At 31.4% G+C, this 20,600-nt stretch overlaps 1 protein-coding gene across 5 annotated transcripts in view; it reads right to left on the bottom strand.

The window, feature by feature from the left end:
• The window catches only part of LOC114333678 (G-protein coupled receptor dmsr-1), a 1,080,003-nt gene that overhangs the window by 14,806 nt on the left and 1,044,597 nt on the right, over positions 1 to 20,600 (bottom strand). For all 5 annotated transcript variants that reach the window (XM_050649885.1, XM_050649888.1, XM_050649886.1 and 2 more), the window contains one exon: positions 5,541 to 6,227. In XM_050649885.1, coding sequence (XP_050505842.1) covers positions 5,541 to 6,227 — 687 coding nt within the window. The remainder of the gene's footprint in view (positions 1 to 5,540; positions 6,228 to 20,600) is intronic.

Raw genomic sequence — 20,600 nt, 5'->3', positions numbered from 1 at the left:
TATCATATTTTTTCGGAGAGTACTTTCATTCGGCACATGTCTTCGATAGTAGGTACTTCTCCAAAAATGATTTAAAACTTTCATTTTGCAATTTACTTAATGGGAGATCAGAGTCCACAATTGCATTACATAGATCAAAATTAAATTTCTGCTGTTCGCAAATTAGTCCATTCTTTCACGGTTTTTGCTCTAAATTTTAAAGAACCGCTTGGATTTACATGAAATTTGGCATACGTATAGCTTACATGTCAAAGAAAAAAAGTGATATTGTGCCGATGTGTGCTTTTGCCCTGGGGGTGACTTTCACCCCCTCTTGGGGGTGAAAAAATATATGTCCAAAATAAGTCCGGAAGTGGGTAAACTGACAATTTTAAGTAACTTTTGTTCTATAGAGCTTTTTCGCCAAGTCAACACTTTTCGAGTTATTTGCAAGTGAATATGTTCATTTTTCAACAAAATAACCACATTTTTAGACGGTTTTTCGCAAATAACTCAAAAAGTAAGTATTTTGTCGAAAAAAACGTTCTTAGCCAAAATATAGGCTATAAAATAGTGAAAAAAATGGTGTACGCGTTAGGTCTCTAGATCTCGTAGAACCAGAGTTATAGCCAATGAAAAATAGATTTATATTCACCAAATTTCAAATAGAATATTTCGACGTGAAATATTTAAAAAATGAGCACTTTTTGAGGAAAACCTATTACAACTTTTTTAAAGTGTTTAAAAAAAGCTTTATTTATGTTTTTACAAAAGGTTTCTAGCATTAAATTTAAACAAGTTACGGTCAAAATAAAGTTGGTCCCTTTTGTTTTTGCAAAAAAAATTGGGAAGACCACCCCCTAATTAGCAACTTAAATTAAATTAATCGTTACCGCTTCACAAATTATTTTATTTATGTTGTGTTTATGTGATCTGTAAGTTGCATCGATTCAAAGTGCTTATTTTTGAAATAATTTGGTTTCAAAATAAAATTTTTAAAAATTTAAATTTTAAAAAATATGCTTTTTTCAAAATAACTTAAAAATTGTTAGAGATACCAAAAATCTCGAGAAACAAAAAAGTCAGATTTACTTTCCTGAATATCAAGTATTTTTTTGTTTTTCTGTTAGACAAAAATGGATTAAGATTTGGTGTTTCTAAATTTGCATACATTCGTGATCAGTGACTCGTTCAACCGCTTTTAACTAAAGCCCTTCCAATAATAAGGACTTTGAACCGATGAAACTTACACATCATATAAACAATATATACATGAGTCAAGAAACTTGTGAAGTCGTAACGATTAAGTTCATTTCAGATATTAATAGGGGGTGATTTTCTCGATTTTTTGACCAAAACCAAAAGGGACTAACTTTATTTTGATCGTAACTTATTTAATTTTGGTGCTAGAAATTTTTTTTATAAAACAAAAATGAAGCTTTTTTAAACAATTTAAATAAGTTGTAATGAGTTTTCCCCGAAATGTGCTTCAATTTTGGTTATTTCACGTTAAAGTATTCCATTTGGAATTTGACGAATATGAACCTATTTTTCATTAGTTATAACTCTGCTTGTACTAGGTGTAGAGACGTAATATATACACCATTTTTTTAAATTTTTTACAGGAAATATTTTTGCTAATAATGTTTTTTCGACAAAATACTTACTATTGGAGTTATTTGCGAGAGACCGTCTAAAAGCGTGGTTATTTTATTGAAAAAATGAACATATTCACTGCCAAATAACTCGAAAAGTATTGACTTAGTGAAAAACCTCTATAGAACAAAAGTTACTTAAAATTAGCCAGTTTATCCATTTCCTGACCTTATTTGGGCGAATAATTTTTCACCCCTAAGAGGGGGTGAAAGCCACCCCCAGGGCAAAAGCACATATCGGCACAATATCACTTTTTTTCGTTGCCTTATTAGCTATGTGTATGCCAAATTTCATGTCAATCCAAGCGGTTCTTTAAAATTTAGAGGTTTTGCAATATTTTACCGTTAAAGAACGGACTAAATGCAAAAAATGATAATAGTATATAAAAAGCACCAAATAAGCACAAAAATTCAAAAAAGCATAATAATTTAAAAAAAGCAAAAAAGCATAAAAAAGGGCTGTCAAAATGGCTTATTTTTGCATATTTCGTTCCTATTTAAAAAGAAAATTGTCCTGCTTGTATTATTTACCATAAGCATTATGCTTAGAAATTCGGACTCTAGTGATCGCTAACATCCTTTAGTGGATTTGCATCTGAAGAAGAAGAATGAGTTGCTATATACGTCATACATACTGACGACCTTCAGCAATGGTGCAATAATAAAGACGGACAAAAAATTCTTTTCTAACGATTTCTATGACTTTAGAAGTTACTTGTGCACTCCTTCTATGCACTATACTGATGATCTCCTTCAACTCTTTTACATTGTTCGGTCGATTTTGATACACTTTTCTCTTCAACTATCCCACAAAAAGTCTAATGAAGTCGAATCTGCAGACCTTGGCGAACATTCGGAGAAAGACTGAGAGTAAATTCTCTTCTAACATTTTCGATGAGTTATAATATGTGTAATTTCCGTTTTAATTCTCTCTTTCAACTCTTCAACTCTTCAATATTATTCGATAGACTTTGATACAACTTGATCTTCAAATATCCCGTAAAAAAGTCTAATGGAATCAAATTTGCAATCCTTGGAGGCCATTCCAAAGATACTTCTACTTAACCACCTATCTTCTTCTTTAAGGGCCATGTCCGCGGCGAAGGTTGCCAATCATCATGACTCTTTTGACCTTCGAGGCAGCTGCTCTGAATAGTTGCCTTGAGCTGCAACCAAACCATTCTCTAAGGTTCTTCAACCAGGAAACGCATCTCCGTCCTACGCTTCTCCTACCCCCTATCTGGGAAAACGTTATTTAAGTGATTTCTTACTTCAATGCCGTATTAGTCCAATCAACAGCCATTTTCTCGTAGAATTTTGAGAACCAAGGTAGATTTTCTTGAAAATTTGGATTTAGGTAGTAATTATAACCTTTGTCATAATAGAAATGAATAGCTTCTCACTTGAAATTAACTTTATTTAGGTAGAATTGATACGATCCATGGGATTTGACCGGTTTTGAAGCTCAGTTTAGAAAAAATAGTTGAAATCGAAAATGGCATTTTTAAAATTTAAAAAAAGTGCATTTGTCTTAAATAAATCTAATAGTATTCATAATATGAAAAAATGTTTCAAATATTAATTGTAGAATTTCTTTTACTGAAAATTTTGATTGTTTTTTGTTTTTGTATCATGAATACTTTTAGGTTTATTTAAGAAAAATGCACTTTTTTTTCTAAATTAATCTACAGTGGAACCTCGATAAGTCGGATTAATCGGGACCGCGGCCGATCCAGGTTATCTAAAATCCGGGTTAGCCGGAGAATATGGTAAAACCAAATAAAATAAATATAAATAATTGACAAAAACACATTTTAATTGTAAAAACATGAAATATGTACATATGCACGGTACATCTAAATTACAGTAGGAAAATCGATGCATACGAATCAAACCAAAAATTTCTAGTCAAAACAACGTCTAAACTAAGTTAATACTGTAAAAAAACGGATGTGACTACTACCCCAGTGTCAAAATTTTTTCGTGATGTTATTCTTTTTTGTTAATACCTGTACACTTATTGGTAGTAAATGTTACTTTTACTACCGTAATTAATGTACGTATGTATAGTTGTATACAGTACCTATTGTTTATTTCTTGGTAAAAAACTCAGTCAAAGTGAAAAAATGTTTGTTTTGTCTAATGAAAATCGGTCCGGGTTTGCCTGACTTCCGGGTTATCGGAGGCCGACTTATCGGGGTTTCACTGTATTGTCATTTTCGATTTAATGAACTATTTTTTCTAAACTAAGCATTTCAAACCGGTAAAACCACATGGATCGTATCAATTATACCTAAATAAAGTTAATTCCAAGTGGGAAGCTATTTATTTCTATTAGAATTGTACCGACGATGGTTTAATTTTTTACATCTCAAAAAGAAAAAAGCAGCGAGCGACTTTTTTTGTCATAAGTCAGTCAATTTTAATGCAAAAAACTTCTGTCAAAGCTTATTTGAAAGATTTTTTAATGAATTTTAAAATACGTTGGTTAAGTTTTCCCCAAAAATTGCACCACATCCGAGTTACTTGAGATTGAAAGTTATCCATTTCGAGGTTCTTCGAAAATAAGCATCATTTAAAGATCAATAACTCAGTCGTCATTGGGTATAACTAGGTCTTTCTGACGCGAATCTCTTTGTTCTATTATTAGCCACAATTTTGTTCTTAATGATTTTTTCTATAAAATTAATTTTTTTTAAGTTATTCATGAAAAATAGTTATAAAACGTGAGTTTTTCAATGAAAAATGCATAGTTTCAATCGCAAATAGCTTGGGAAGTGTCAATTTTGCAAAAAAATTTTATAGAACAAAATTTACTCAGAATTGGTCACTCTATCGATTTCCATAGTTATTTTAATAAAAAAAATCATCCCCTAGATGGGGTTGTTTTTCACCCCCAGGGCAAAAGCGCAGTTTGGCATAGGGTAGATTTTGAAGAAGAGTGTCAGCCGAGCTTAAACCCAAATTTTCATTAAAATCGGTGTTGATTCTCAAAATTCCACGATTTTACAGTTTTTTACCGCTGATGAGTGGTCTATATTGTGGGGAGTCCCATCCCATCCTGTTGGGACGAAAAATAATTTCATCCTGTTGGGACGACAAATAATTTCTGTTTGGAAATAGCTGATTCATTTTTGGCATCAGATAATCCTAGAAATTTTCCAAATAATGAGAAATGGTTAAGATTTCCTTCTAATCTTTAATATATGAAGGGTACACGGGAAAAACCGGCTAAGTCCATTTTTGTAGAAATTGCATTTTTTACGCCATCTTGTAGTAAATTCCAGTTTGCATCTTCTGAAACCTTTAAACAAGGCAATAACAAGTCAAGTCACGAGAAAAAGCCCCTAAATATATGCCCATACACGAGAAAAATAAGCTAAGTCCACGCGGTACAGGAAAACAACAAGCTAAGTCCAAAACGTAAAACGTGACGGCTTCCTTATTTCGATATCAATCAGACGGTCAGTCATAAGAACGCCACATAAACAGAATGTTATTTTATTTTCTTCAATCTGGAGAATTAAAAAATTACTATAAAGCAATTTTTTTTATTGAACAAGGGAAAAAGCGGCTAAGTCACTACCCTTTAAAATACAATGCTGGATTTCCAGGGCTGGAATTATTATAGCAAAGATAAACTATTCGCAAAATGTGAAAAATATACCTTATTTTATAGATTTGTTGTTAGAAATCTAAGACTCACGCTAGCAACAAAGATACAACGGACTAAAAGTTAAAACATCCAATACCTTAAAATTGATAATCTCTGACTTAGCCGGTTTTTTCCTTGTACCCTTCATATGCACCTATCAGAAATAAAGTAAACCAAGGAAGACTCAGTCATCGTCAGACATTGGTTCAAGTTTACAATTTAAATAATTTCCTATACAAACAAATACTTACGTCGTGGGCACATCTGACGTGTTACCAGCCAACCTGTTTAAAATTTTTGGTCTAAATAATTGATTAAACGTCATTCTGAACATTCTGTTCATACAACAGTATAAAATAAAGTTTATGGATCCGTTGGTGAGAGCCATGATATCCATAATTTCTCCATACTGTTGGTAGCACTGAAGAAATAAATCATGGCCTTTGATACCAATAAGCAAGGCAAATATCCCTTGCGGAAATTCAGTGATGAGAAACAGTAAGAGAACTGCTACTAACATCTTCGTTGTTCGATCTGATCGCCTCTCTGCTTTGTTGCCTTTTCTTTTCATTTCTTTCCCATCTACAGTCAGAGGGAAACAATCATATCCTCTAAGAACCTGCCTTCTCTTTTTAGCGTCGAATAAGGTTTTGATTAACCATAGGCTTATTATTGTTAATATAAAGCAGGGTAGTAATTTTATTAAAACTGCAAATAACCAAAAATTAATTTTAAGAAGTGTTTTATTTTTCTTTACATCTTCTTTTAGATCAGTGTGATATAAGGTAACGTTCTGATCATTTTCTTTTAAAACAATAGTGGATATGTCAAAGATGTAGTATGCAGGAATGCAGAGAAATAAGGGTAGTATGTAGCAGATCCAAATTGTTAGGGTACATCTTGCGTTCGAGCATAGTTGGTGATTCCGTTTTGGATACCTGCAACAAAAGAGAAATTATTAGCTAATTAGATATAATTTTAGAATAGTAATTGTACTCATACTAGTAATTGTACCGACTTGAAGCGTTAGGACCTCTGGCCCACTTTTTACCTACTACCCTGTCTGTTGATTGTTGTTATAAATGAATTACGAGGTCAAGTTCCACGCTTCAAGGCGTTTTACAAACATGATTAAAGAAATTATGTCAGAGCTTAAAACAACAACAATTGGCTAATAAAATCAATGTAGATTACACAGTCATGTAATAATAATATTGAGATAAATAATATTCTTACACGGGATAATTTAGTGGAGTAAATGAGGGTATTTGGCTCAGAATTCCATCGCACTGCATCAATTTATTTGCTATTTTCACATTTAGTAGCGAATAGCTCAAGAAACAACGTCTACTGTATATACTGACCCGCTTTTATCTTGGCGGTGGTTCCCACCCCTTCGCGGAGTGGAAATCGGTGTGACTAGAGGACCTAATTCTAAGTAAAAAGTATTCTATAATTTTTTTTATACTTAATACTTTTGAATTATTCGTAGTTAAAAATTTGATATTTTCATTGAAAAATTACAGTTTTTGCTCCGGTTATGAAAAAACCTATGTAAAACATTTTTGTAGCTTGTGAAAAATTAAAGATTCGTTTCTTCATAAATCTTTTAGTTATAATTCAAAAAAAGATATAGTAGGTGAAAAAATATTTTTTTGTGCATGCTGAAATCGGTGTATTCCACTTGGATAAACGAGAAATGGTCGCTTTTAGGGGTATAATGCTACGACTATCCTTTGTAGTGCTAAAAAAACTTAAAAATGAGCAGTGTTAAATGTCGATTACGTTCAAACTAAGCGAGATAAATGGTACAAAAAATTGATGACTAATGCATTTTAAGAACAAATGAGAAGTATATTTAACTCCTCATCCACCAGAATTTAAATGCATCGTTTTTCTTCTACATTACCTTTTATTAGAGTGTTATTTCTATATTCAAAAATTTGGATTGGAAATTTTCTTAAAAATTTGCCTTTTTCTCCATGTAACTCAAAAATGATATGACACGAAAAAAATGATACAGTACAAAAATATATTTTTTTTTAAGAAAAAATATGTTGGCTTTTCAGTACTGTAGGATAAAAATTGTCAGAGATATCACAACTTTAAGTTAGGTTGGTAGCGCGAGTATCACATTTCTTGGGCACTTTAAAACTTTATATTTTAAAAACCAAAAATTTTTAATATATCTGATTAGTATGGTTTTATAGTTCCGCAAATTTACTTTAAAATAGTTTTAGACCCCTTTAAATATTGGTACCTACCATTTAAACGAACGGAGTTATTGTAAAAAAAACTCAACAACTTTTTTTAAATTTTGAAGCATATACGAAATTTGGAGCAAAAAGAGTGGAATCTCGGTATACCGACTACTCACTTGTTATAGCTGCTGATGCAAAGCACTACACTATTATGTCTGACTGGTCTATTATTTAACAAATTATGACATTATTTCGAAGTCTATTAAGTACGATATAACGCCCAAGGGCATTTATTGAAAAATAACGCCCTAGGGCCTATTAAATTTAAATAACGAGTTAAATACTGTCAAGTTGACAAATAAAACTCTAAGTAAAACTATGGTTACCACAATTACGTTACGAATATTTCTGGTAAATGTACTTATTTGAAAACTAATTAATTCAAAATTTATTCAAATTTTTGCATATAAAGAATAATTTAGTCAACGTGTATACCTCAGGCCAAAGGCCCTTGGTCTATACACCATTGACCTCAAGCGTTATTATCCTTATAATACCCTTGGTACCTTAAAAACTATAATGTATCACTTTTTTACACAATTGATTATCAAATTTGGTGGTGGTGGAGTAGTTTATATCGGTTAATTTATTTAGTCGACCAAAAACAACGTCTTAAGGGAGTACATAGGGGATCGGTACATAGTTTTGCCTCCAATGCTATTTAAATGGGATTCATTTTTGTCGAATCCTGAGAAAACTAATAAATATTTTTTAAAAATTTAAGCGCACAATAAAAGATTAAGTTATTGCCGAGGGCGAAAAGTCGCTGAAATCTTTTATAATGTTTATTTTAATAAGTTACAAGGGTGAACAACTAAGAGAAAATGTAGTGTGATTTTAAACTTCAAATATCTCATTCAAAAGTAACTTTTTATTTATTCTAAGGGACTTTCGGCCCTCGATAATAAGTTTGTCTTTCATTAATTTTTTTAAATATTTATTAGTTTTTTCAGGATTCGAAAAAAATGAACACCATATCCGTGGTGATATTTTCCAAATCGAACATTCCCTATCTTTGTCATACAACGTACTGAGTCGAATAGAACATGGTGACAAGACAGTGACAATTTTAAATATTTGACATGGCATCGGGAATATTTTGAGTTATTGATTAAATAATATTTATAGTACATATATTTGATTTAATACGTGAACTTAATAAAAAGTTATTTATTGTTTATTATTTAGGGAAGATCCAAGCAGAGAATACACCAGGATATATTCTGCGATCCAAGAATTTTGTTAAAGATGTTCAAAATTTTAAGCGTTGCATAGTAACAATATATTATTAAAAAATCACTTTATCACTTTTCTTCTTTTCTCGATTGAGTATTAGTTTTTGTTGTATAGTATATAAATTATTACAATCACTATATACAGAGTAAAAAAAAATTATAATATTAATTAACTGAATTAATAATTTAAGCAAGAAGCAGTTATCAAAGAACATTCAAAAGCCATCTCTTTAAAGTTCATCATGACATTGTCAAGTAATGTTTACATATTCATACCAGTGAGAATTTTACAACACGTAATTTGCTGTGTAAAGACAGAAAAATTAGAAATATGCTTCTTTTCATGAGCATTTTTCAGGGCATCACAAATGATAGAAAAAAAGGTAAGTCCGTGATAATATACATTTTAGTGACATGACATTTTAGTTAAATCTGACAGTTGTCACATTTTATTTGCAATTTGGCATAAAATCAAATCAATTTTGTTTATTGCATTTATAAAATGGTATTTTCTTTGATTTGTATAGTCTTATAAATTGTACAGATTATATTCGTAGATATATTATATAATTATATAATTTTTTCGATTATAGCGCCATCTATTGACAACTAGAATAAATGTTATAAATATCACCGACGAAATGTAATCACCGACGTGCGTTTTTTTCTGTCACATGCAATTTAATGCGTTAGAAAGAAATCGAAAAACTGTGACGCACTGAAAGATTCTCATGAGAAAAAGCATAGCCGTAAAATATTTGCACCCTTACTCTCAAAATATAAAAAATACTTTTAATTTAACTTCATCAAATGCTACTGAAACCTAAAAAGTACTTTGATTTACGTGACTAGTTTCATTAAATTTTGGCAATAAGGGGTAGTTTTCACCCCTAAAAAATAACAAGTGCACATCGGCATAGTGTAGACTTTGAATTAGGAGATAAGTAGAGGCTATTCCCAATATATCATTAAAATCCATGCAGTAGGACAGAATTCGGAGGTAATATTCTATTTTTGCTCTATTTGTCTGGCGTAATTGTTTAATTGATATTAATCATTCTCTTTGCCTTATCCCTATGCGGAGTCGGCTTCCCTAATTGCATTTCTTCACACAAATCTATCCTGGGTCATATCAGTATTAATCCCCTTTACCATGTCCTGCCTAATCGTCTCCCCCCATGTCTCCTTTGGTCTTCCTCTCATACTCTTTCCAGAATATGCACTTCAGCTACTCTTTGTATTGGATAATTAACTTCTCGACGTTGAACATGACCAAACCATCTCAACCTATGCTCTCTCATTTTGGCATCAATTGGTGCCACACCTAGACTTCCCCTAATATACTCATTTTTAATTTTATCCTTTCTTGTCACTCCACTCATCCATCCAAGCATTCTCACCTCCGCCACATGCATTCGTTGTTCCTCTTTCGTTTTCACTGCCTAACATTCAGTTCCGTACATCATAGCCGGTCTTATGGCTGTTTTATAGAATTTTCCTTTCAGCTTCATTGGAACTTTTCTGTTACACAGCACACCACTCGCTTCCTTCCACTTTATCCATCCAGCCCTAATTCTACTGCATGCATCTCCATCTATTTCTCCATTACTCTGTAATACCGATCCCAGGTACGTAAAACTATTATTAACACTAATATTGTGTTTATTAACACTAATAATTCGTATCAGTAATATACTGTTAGTATTGCTTTTACATATAGACAAGGAGAAAACGGCGGGTTCGTTGGGAAAAATATTCCCATGAGCTTTTTTTGCATAATTACATTCGTGAGACATCCCAGAATAAGGTTCAAGAAGTCGCCCACGTGAAAAGTGAGCCAAATTTTTTTAACAATTTTTTTTTAATCAAATTGCAAAAATCAATATTTTTGGACCGAACAATTTTTTTGTAGATTTTTTGGACCATTCTGAATAAAAAAGTCTGTTATAATTTTTCTCTAAAGTTGATCGTTTTCGAGTTATAAGCAATTTAAAATTGAATAAAACGAAAAATGACGATTTTCAAGGCTTAATAACTCGGTTAAAAGTTATTATTATGAAAGTCAGAAAGTGACTAAATCAAAGTTTAATACCTCTCCTACAAGATCCCGAAGAAATTTTTGTCATTATTTTATTACTAAGCTGTTATTTTTAAGTAATCATATTGAGCGCCATGCACGTGGTAGGTGGCCATAAATGTGAGTGCAAGTCAGATGCACAAGAGGGATGTTCACTAATTTTTAAATATAGTTAAATTCAATAGATTACAAGGCATATAAAAACTTAACAATCATAAAATTGTTTAAAAATGTATATTTTTTAAGATAAATGAGTTCATAATGTTGATTTTCTTGGAGACTAGAAAAACGGTACCCTGCAGCGAGGCTACGCTCTGTGACGTCAGCAGTCGTAACGTCTTTGATCGACGACTAGTTTTGTATACTTATTTACTCAGTGTATTTGAATGTGCGCAGTTTTTTACGTATTTAATTATTAAAAATAAAGCCAAATAAGTGGTGTTTTGTTCCTGGGTGTGTAAATACATCAAAAAACAGTTCTGACAAGATTTTTATTACCGTTCCAGCCAATTTAAAACAGAAAAAGGAATGGTTTGTTGCAGCTAGAACTTAAAATAACTAACTTAAAGAACTAACTTAATAAAATAAACATTATAGAAGTTTTCCAGAGACTTTCGGCCCTTGGTAATAATGTAATTGTTCTTTCTGCATTTACATTTTTCAAAAATACTTATTAGTTTTCTCAGGATTCGAAAAAAATGAATCAATTTAAATAGCATTGGACCAAGATTTTGCACCTACCCCCTTAAAGAGTAAATGAAACATTTCGGGACCTCAAATTTGTATTCCTTAAACTGGGATATTCCTAAAAACGGGATTCTAATAATACATACAGTAAAAGTAAACCTTGAAATAACTACATGTGGATGTAGGTATGACTTTATATTATATTAAAATCATTAATAATTTAGTGAAAAGATTGGTTGAAATGAAAATGTATAATACCCAAGTTCAAAAATATTTTTTACCTTGGAACAGTTGTCAACTCGAAATACGAAACAACCGAAATAAGATCTAGAGTTGAAAAGGACATAGCAACATTTAACAACATGCATGAGAAATATTTTCACCCATTGCGACATAATATCTCTCCCACTAAAAATGCGGCTGCTAAAATGTTATTATTTCCGGTCTTGCTATATGGCGCAGAGACCTGGACAATAATGGAAACATTAATGAAAAAGCTAGAGGCATTCGAGATGTGGGTGTACCCACGTATCCTCAAAATATCCTGGGCGACCCACACCAACGTACAGGTATTGCGTCGAATGGGAAAAGAAAAAGAAATCTCTAGTGAAAAGATTGGTTGAAATGAAAATGTATAATACCCAAGTTCAAAAATATTTTTTACCTTGGAACAGTTGTCAACTCGAAATACGAAACAACCGAAATAAGATCTAGAGTTGAAAAGGACATAGCAACATTTAACAACATGCATGAGAAATATTTTCACCCATTGCGACATAATATCTCTCCCACTAAAAATGCGGCTGCTAAAATGTTATTATTTCCGGTCTTGCTATATGGCGCAGAGACCTGGACAATAATGGAAACATTAATGAAAAAGCTAGAGGCATTCGAGATGTGGGTGTACCCACGTATCCTCAAAATATCCTGGGCGACCCACACCAACGTACAGGTATTGCGTCGAATGGGAAAAGAAAAAGAAATCTCTTTTACAATTAAGAAACGAAATCTTAAATATTTCGGTCATATCATGAGGCATGATAAATATCGTATACTCCAACTGATAACGCAAGGTAAAATAGAGAGCAAACGCGGACCCGGAAGAAAAGACACTCATGACTTAAAAACTTACGCCAATGATTTGGACAAAAATCGATCGAGTTATTCACAAAACGCCTCAAATGAAATTAAAATTGCCATGATGATAGCCAACGTCCACAACGGACAAGGCACATGAAGAAGAATAAAAATATTTTTAATACACCTAACCAAGGTAAAGTAATAACCAGCCAATGTATGTATACAATATGCATGCGTACAATGCATGCATACAACTTTCTCTATTTTTTTTTGTGGAGTATTAAGCATTTATTTTTTAGCTTAAAGAAGATATGGAAAATTATATGGAATATACACTCAGTAAAGCTGTGGTAGATTTATTTTTTTACAAGATGCCAATAAATCATACACCATTGTTACATCTACACTACAGTCGGTAGTTTATACGAATCGGCTTTCTGAAAACCTTCTTCCCTTTTATTTGCTTATTTTTGTAAAACCCAAAATATGTCTACAAACAGTCTATCCACTTTAAACTAAACAAATTCACTATAAAACTCCACTTTAACCCTGATAAAACAAGAAGAGAACAAAATAAAATGACCTGAAACGTCAAACAGGTAAACAGTAACACTATGAGAATGGCGCGCGCTTGGGGTATGCAACTAGTGACGTCAGGCCAATAGAGAAGCATTCTTGAAATTTAAAATAATGCTAGATTTCTAATAAAGATTTTTTATAGAAAGGCTTTTTCAATTTTGTTGAAATTTTGGACAATTATTCCTAAGGTGTTTCTTAATCGTTTGACATGTTTGAAATGACTTTTTAATTTTTTGTGAACATCCCTATTGGACTGCCGGAGTGGCATCTCTCTCGCACTCAGCATTTACGGCCGGCTACCACGTGCATGGCGCTCAATATTATTACTTAAAAATAACACTTAGTAATAAAATAATGACAAAAATTTCTTTGGGATCTTGTAGGGGGGGGGGGGGGAGTGGGCATTAAACTTTGATTTAGTCACTTATAATAGTCTCCCGTTTTATACCACTGTGGCTTTGGGAGTATAGCAGGGTAGTCTGCTATGTCTAGGGCCTAATACGGTATACAAGGAAGGTAACAGGGCCAGTGCTACGCTTCAACCGCCTATTATTACCCCTGGTTTTACCCAAGGTACTCATTTTATTCAGGCTGAGTCGACCTGGGGCCTATAAACATTTTAAAAATGTCTAGTTGTTCTTGCCGGCGGTAGGATTTGAACTCCGGACCACCGACACGCGAGCCAAGCACGCTACCACTTCGCTACGCCGGCCCTTGATTTAGTCACTTTCTGGTCCAAAAAACCTAAAAAAAGAATTTCCGCGCCAAAAATATTGATTTTTGCAATTTGATTAAAAAAATTGTTAAAAAAAATGTGGCCCACTTTTCACGTGGGCGACTTCTTGAAGCTTATTCTGGGATGTCTCACGAATGTAATTATGCAAAAAAATCTCATTGGAATATTTTTTCCAACTAACCCGCCGTTTTCGCCTTGTCTAATAATATATTTCTTAGGAAAAGTTTACATAAATTCCAGAGCGAATTATTTGGTAATTCTTTGGTAAATCGCGGTACTTAAATCAAAACCGCGTTCTCCAACTTTAAAAAATTTATGACCTAGATTATGCATTTCCTCATTTTATTCCTTCATAATAAAATTTGAGTTTATTTTCCACATTGTGAGATTAACCGCGTGCTGCTGCAAAGGCAATCCGGATTATTAGGAATAAAGATTTCGGCTTTGTATTTTAATAATCAATGAATAAATATTAGCTGGAATAAAGAATGGCTTAATATTACTATATTAATTATTGAATTTATTTCGGGGTAATAAACCTAATATGGGAGGCACAGGAAATGTCTTCACTATGCATCAATGCAATGCTGATACCAATGTACAAAAAAGGTAACAAAGAAGGTGACAAAACAAAACGAAGGTAACAAAAATAGTAACAAAGAAGACTGTGCAAATTACGTGGGAATAGCATTATTAACATTATTAACATTAATAGGTATTGTATACGAAATATTAGTGAAAGATATAAAAATAAATCAGTTCTCATAATAAAACATAAAAGGATACCAATGCGGATTTAGAAAAGATGGGTCAGTTACTGGCCATGTCTTACTGGCGTAGACCTAGTGGCCACAATATCTTGGAGCCCAAAGTCATTCGCATAATCAGCAGTCAAGACATCGAGAAGTCTCAGCTAAATACGAGAAGCCGTAAGTATAATCTTAACTCTTAGCTTTCGACAAGACTGCATTATTAAAACCTTTTATATACTTGGCTTGGTTGGTGTTACGTACTCCGCAAATTTTGTAATCCATTTTAAAAATAGTTCTAGGCTATCTAGGTACCTGAAATTTTCAGAATAGCTTAGAATTAGCTAACAATGCAATATTTAACTGCTATTATACAGAGTGATTGATTAGTGGGGTAAATCTCCGTAGATCCGTTATAGTAATAAATAGCGATAAAAGTAAATAACAAAAATTGTAGCTAACGCAGAAATTCATAGTAGAAAATTAGATAGAATGTTACAGGATGTACGATAACATAGTGGCAGATCAAAGTTATGTTTTTTTAATGGAGCACCCTGTATTTTATTTTATATTCGAAATCTTCTTAACTTCTCCATTATAAAAATATAAAGGTTTAGTATGTTATACAGGGTATTTACAAAGTCATAACTAATTTTTATGAAAATCTTAACAAGTTGAACTCCCTATATAAATATAAATAAGCACAACGGCAATCGTTTGTTGATGCCAGATTTTTTTGTTTATTGTCAAAATTTTCATAAATGATCGATATTGCTAATTTTCTTTATATTGAATGCAGGGTGAGTCAAAACGCAAGTACATTATTTTCTCAGTAATTTTAAATGAAACACCCTGTATTTTATATTATGTACTATCGAAAAGTACTATTACCGTACTTTAATTTTTTATATAACATTCCTTATGTCCAAATTGATTAGTTTTCGATATACAGTGGAACCTCGATAACTCGGCCCCCGATAACCCGGAAGTCCGGCTAATCCGGACCGATTTTCATCAGACAAACATTTGAACAATAAAAATGTATGTATTATGTTAAAACGTTTTATTTTTAGCCGCTTCTGGAATGTCTTGAAAATATCGAGTTTCATTGATAAAACTTCGCTTCGACCATAATATAATATTTGAGAGCTAATGGGTAGTTGTGTAATTTGAATTATACGATAATAAAAATGACTCATGGCACACGGCGGCGGCGGCGGCAGAGCGACTTTCATTAGCTCGGGCTATCGCAAACAACTTCTTCTTCTTCTTCTTTTGCCCTTTAATTCGTCCAATTCTGAACATAGGCTTCCCCCAGTTTCCTCCATTCGCTTCTGTTTAGTGCTTTCTGTTTCCAGTGCGTTCCTCCTATCTTTTTACTGTCGTCTCCCCATCTCATCTGGGGTCGTCCTCTTGCTCTCTTTCCTGTCCATGGTCTCCATTGTTGTATCGTGCTATTCCACCTATTGTCCGTTTGTCTAGCGTTATGACCTGCGAAGCTCCATTTTAGCCTGGTTATATGTTGACCTGCGTCTTTGACTTTTGTTCTATTTCTGACCCAGTTGTTTTGCCTTTTGTCTGTCAATTTTACTCCTAACATTGCTCTCTCCATGGCTCTTTGTGTCTTTATTATTTTATACATGTTTGCCTTGGTCAAGTTCCATGTTTGGCATGCGTATGTGAGAATTGGGAGTATGCACTGGTCAAACACTCTTGTTTTTAAGTATTGTTGTATTTTTTTATTCTTTAGGACCCATTTTAATTTTCCAAATCCTGCCCAGGCTAATCTGACCCTTCTTTTTACCTCCGCTGTTTGGTTTTCCTTATTTATTTTTATAATCTGTCCCAAATATATATAATCATTAACCGCTTCTATTGTGGTGTCGTTTAGTATTACGTTTCTTTTGTCTTGTGTGTTTGTCATTGTTTTTGTTTTGGCAAAATTCATTTTTAGACCTATTTGATCGGATTCATTTGCTAGTTCGGTTAGCATGGTTTGTAGTTCTTCAAAACTTGATGCTATGACTACTACATCGTCTGCATATCTTAGGTGGTTGTCCGCAAACAACAGGCACCTGTTATTCCTTTATTTATTTCCAACTGTCTTTTAAAAAATTCTTTTCAAAACAATGGTCTTTTAAATAATGAAAGACCCACTGTTCTTAAATAACATAACATCGTTCCCATGGCAGACGAAATTGACACAACCGAAACTGACTGAGTTTTTTACCTAGAAATGAACAATATACTGTCTATACCAGCGGTTTTCAATGTTTTTGAGTCATGTACCACAAAATTCTTTTAAAATTATTCTTGGTACCACCTAACTGAAATACCTATCGATCTAGGTAATCTAACTACGAATATGCTGGATTTTTGCTGTGTTTTTGTATTTTGTGTACCACCCCAAATAATGAGATGTACCACTAGTGGTACATGTACCACAGATTGGGAACCCCTGGTCTATACTATACTCTATAAAACTATAGGTAAGTTATATGTGTACTGTGCACATATATTTCATGTTATTTCAATTATAACGGACTTTATCTATAAGTATACCGTATTTTATTAATTTTTACCATGCTCTCCGGCTAACCCGGATTTTCGATAACCTGGATCGGACGCGGTCCCGATCAATCCGAGTTATCGAGGTTTCACTGTATTTTCATTTTTCAGAGCAAATTATTAATTACTGGTATAAATCTATCCAAATTTTAGGTAAGCCATGACTGAATTGTCTAAAACTGACAATTTACGATTATTGATTATCAATCTGTAATCCAAGTTGGCTACAATTTTTGTTATTAACTTTTATTGCTATCTATTACTATAACGGCTCTACGGAGCTTTACCCCACTAATCAATCACCCTGTATGGATAAATCAGTTTTTTTATTTCAAACTATTTTAAAAATGTGACTAATGCAATGATATTTTAAAGTACGTTAATAAATCGATATCTGCAAATTGATGGTGGGGCATTAGACTGCAGATCGAGAGTTCCCTAGTTCGAACACGGCTGTTGTGTATCTTTTTTTATTTTTTTTAATAAATAATTAAAAGTTGATATACTTAAAATTAATTCATATTTTATAAGTTAATTATGATATATAAACATTATACAGGGTGCGCCAAACCTCTGGTCTTCTTTGATTACGGCTAAACTATGAGATATACAAAAAAATGTCTATAACAAAACTAATGTGTATCAAAGGGGTCTATAATTGAAAATTATTTTCAATTATACAGGGTGAGTCAGAACGACGGTATGAACCAAAGTTGTATTTTTTTAAATGGAACACCCTGTATATTAAATCACTTTTGAATATATTATTTAAAAATATGAAAAATTTGTATAAGGTCTTATAGGCCTAAAGTTAATAATTTTCGAAATATTTACATTTTTATTGAGAAAAATGGTAATATTTATAGGGTTGTGGATTATGTTTCCAAGGAAATAAAAATTTAGGTGATAGGTCAAAGTTTTTAAAATATAATGTTATTTTTAAATAATTTAATATTTTTTACTTTTAGCCATAAAATATACAGTGTGATCACTATTTGCAAATACAAAATTTTCTCATTATTTTTAAATGGGACACCCTGTATATTAGTTTTGCGTTTTGTAGTAAATATTACAACCTTTCTTTTGGTATAAGGTTGTATGTACCTAGCATGTTTCGTTTTGTAGATATTTAAAAAAAACTATAGAATTTACGTTTTTGCGGATTTTTTATTTAAAAAATTTTTTGCAAATAAAATAATTATAATCTGGTTTTAGAAACATACACTAAAATATAAAATATGAAAATAAAAACGTAATTAAAGATTAAAATAAATCGTATGCTAGTACAATTCAATTGAATTTAATAACTTTAAATTATTTTACAAAAAATTATTTTACCATATTAATGAATACATAAATTAGTTACTAAATTAAATAAACAACCAAATTTTAAATCAATCGTAGTAATTCTTCTACCGCAGTAACTTTCCTGTACCAAATTAATTGTTAGTTATATTGTATTTACGAGTAAGATCAGTTAATAACTTTTTAATTTACAAAGTACATACATCTTGAGAACGTATAAAGTATGCTTTGAAACAAATGAACGTTATGGAAGTATATTAAGAAGTAAATAGTATCTATGTACCTACTCGTGTCACAAAAGCTGGTAATAATTTCTAATGGTTTCGCCCAAAACAAATGTCATATCCAAAAATTTTTCGGTTAAAAAATTAAAATTTAAAATATAAAAAATTGTTACAAAAATTTCAACTACAAAAGTATTACCAGCTTTTGTGACACCAGTAAATACTATTTATATTAATAAATAATTTGGCTGATACATTTAACATTTATTTGTTTCAAAGCATACTTTATAATAATTTTTATATTCTCAAGATGTATGTAAGTAAATTTAAAAGGTAAATTAAAAGTTTAACTAAATACAATTTAACTAACAATTAATTTGGTACAGTAAAGTTGCTGTAGTAGAAAAATTACTACGGTTGATTTAAAATTTGGTTGTTTATTTAATTTAGTAACTAATTTATGCATTCATTAATATGGTAAAATATTTTTTGTAAAATAATTTAAAGTTATTAAATTCAATTGAATTGTACTAGCATACGATTTATTTTAATCTTTAATTACGTTTTTATTTTCATATTTTATATTTTAGTGTATGTTTCTAAAACCAGATTATAATTATTTTTTTTGCAAAAAAGTTTTTAAATAAAAAATCCACGTATAATCCAAAAAAAACGTAAAATCTATAGTTTTTTTAAAATATCTACAAAACGAAACATGCTAGGTACATACAACATTATATCAAAAGAAAGGTTGTAATATTTACTACAAAACGCAAAATTAATATACAGAGTGTCCCATTTAAAAAAAATGAGAAAATTTTGTATTTGCAAATAGTGATCACACTGTATATTTTATGGCAAAAAGTAAAAAATATTAAATTATTTAAAAATAACACTATATTTCAAAAACTTAGACCTATCACCTAAATTTTTATTTCCTTGGAAACATAATCCACAACCCTATAAATATTACCATTTTTCTCAATAAAAATGTAAATATTTCGAAAATTATTAACTTTAGGCCTATAAGACCTTATACAAATTTTTCATATTTTTAAATAATATATTCAAAAATGATTTAATATACAGGGTGTTCCATTTAAAAAAATAAAACTTTGGTTCATACCGTCGTTCTGACTCACCCTGTATAATTGAAAATAATTTTAAATTATAGACCTCTTTGATACACATTAGTTTTGTTATAAACATTTTTTTGTATATCTCATAGTTTAGCCGTAATCAAAGAAGACCAGAGGTTTGGCGCACCCTGTATATACCATTTTAAACAACAATGGTATTATAAAAAGTACTTTTTTATACTAGTGTAATTTTTGGAATTATAATTTTAACAGTTAATACACCTAATAAAAATTCATATTTTATTCTTTCGAAACATTTTGTGTCCTGTATATAACAAAACCGTGTTATTATAAAAAGTACTTTTTTATTATAGTGTAATTTTTGGAATTTTAAGTATTTTATATCGTCAAATTATTTTATATTCTCTCCTATAAATAATAAAAACGTTTTATTATAAAAAAGTTCTTTTTTATAAAAGTGTAATTATTATATTTATCTTTAATAAAAAATAAACATGATAAGTTCACTCTTGCTGGTCATTTTTTTAGCTTTCTGCCATTGGGCATACAATATCTGTTCGTATTGTGACCTTGCATATTTCTCTTGAAATAATGCTTGGTTTATATTATGAGTTAACGCTAACGCTTAACGCTATTTCTGTTGGCGTAGCTGGTAGAAGGCTATAAGTCATCGTTTGTTGTTATTGCACTTTTCACTTAGTATTTTTATT

Source organism: Diabrotica virgifera, chromosome 4 (assembly GCF_917563875.1).
Source record: "Diabrotica virgifera virgifera chromosome 4, PGI_DIABVI_V3a".
Classification (NCBI taxonomy): Eukaryota; Metazoa; Arthropoda; class Insecta; order Coleoptera; family Chrysomelidae; genus Diabrotica; species Diabrotica virgifera.
This window is presented reverse-complemented; position numbering and strand designations above follow the sequence as displayed.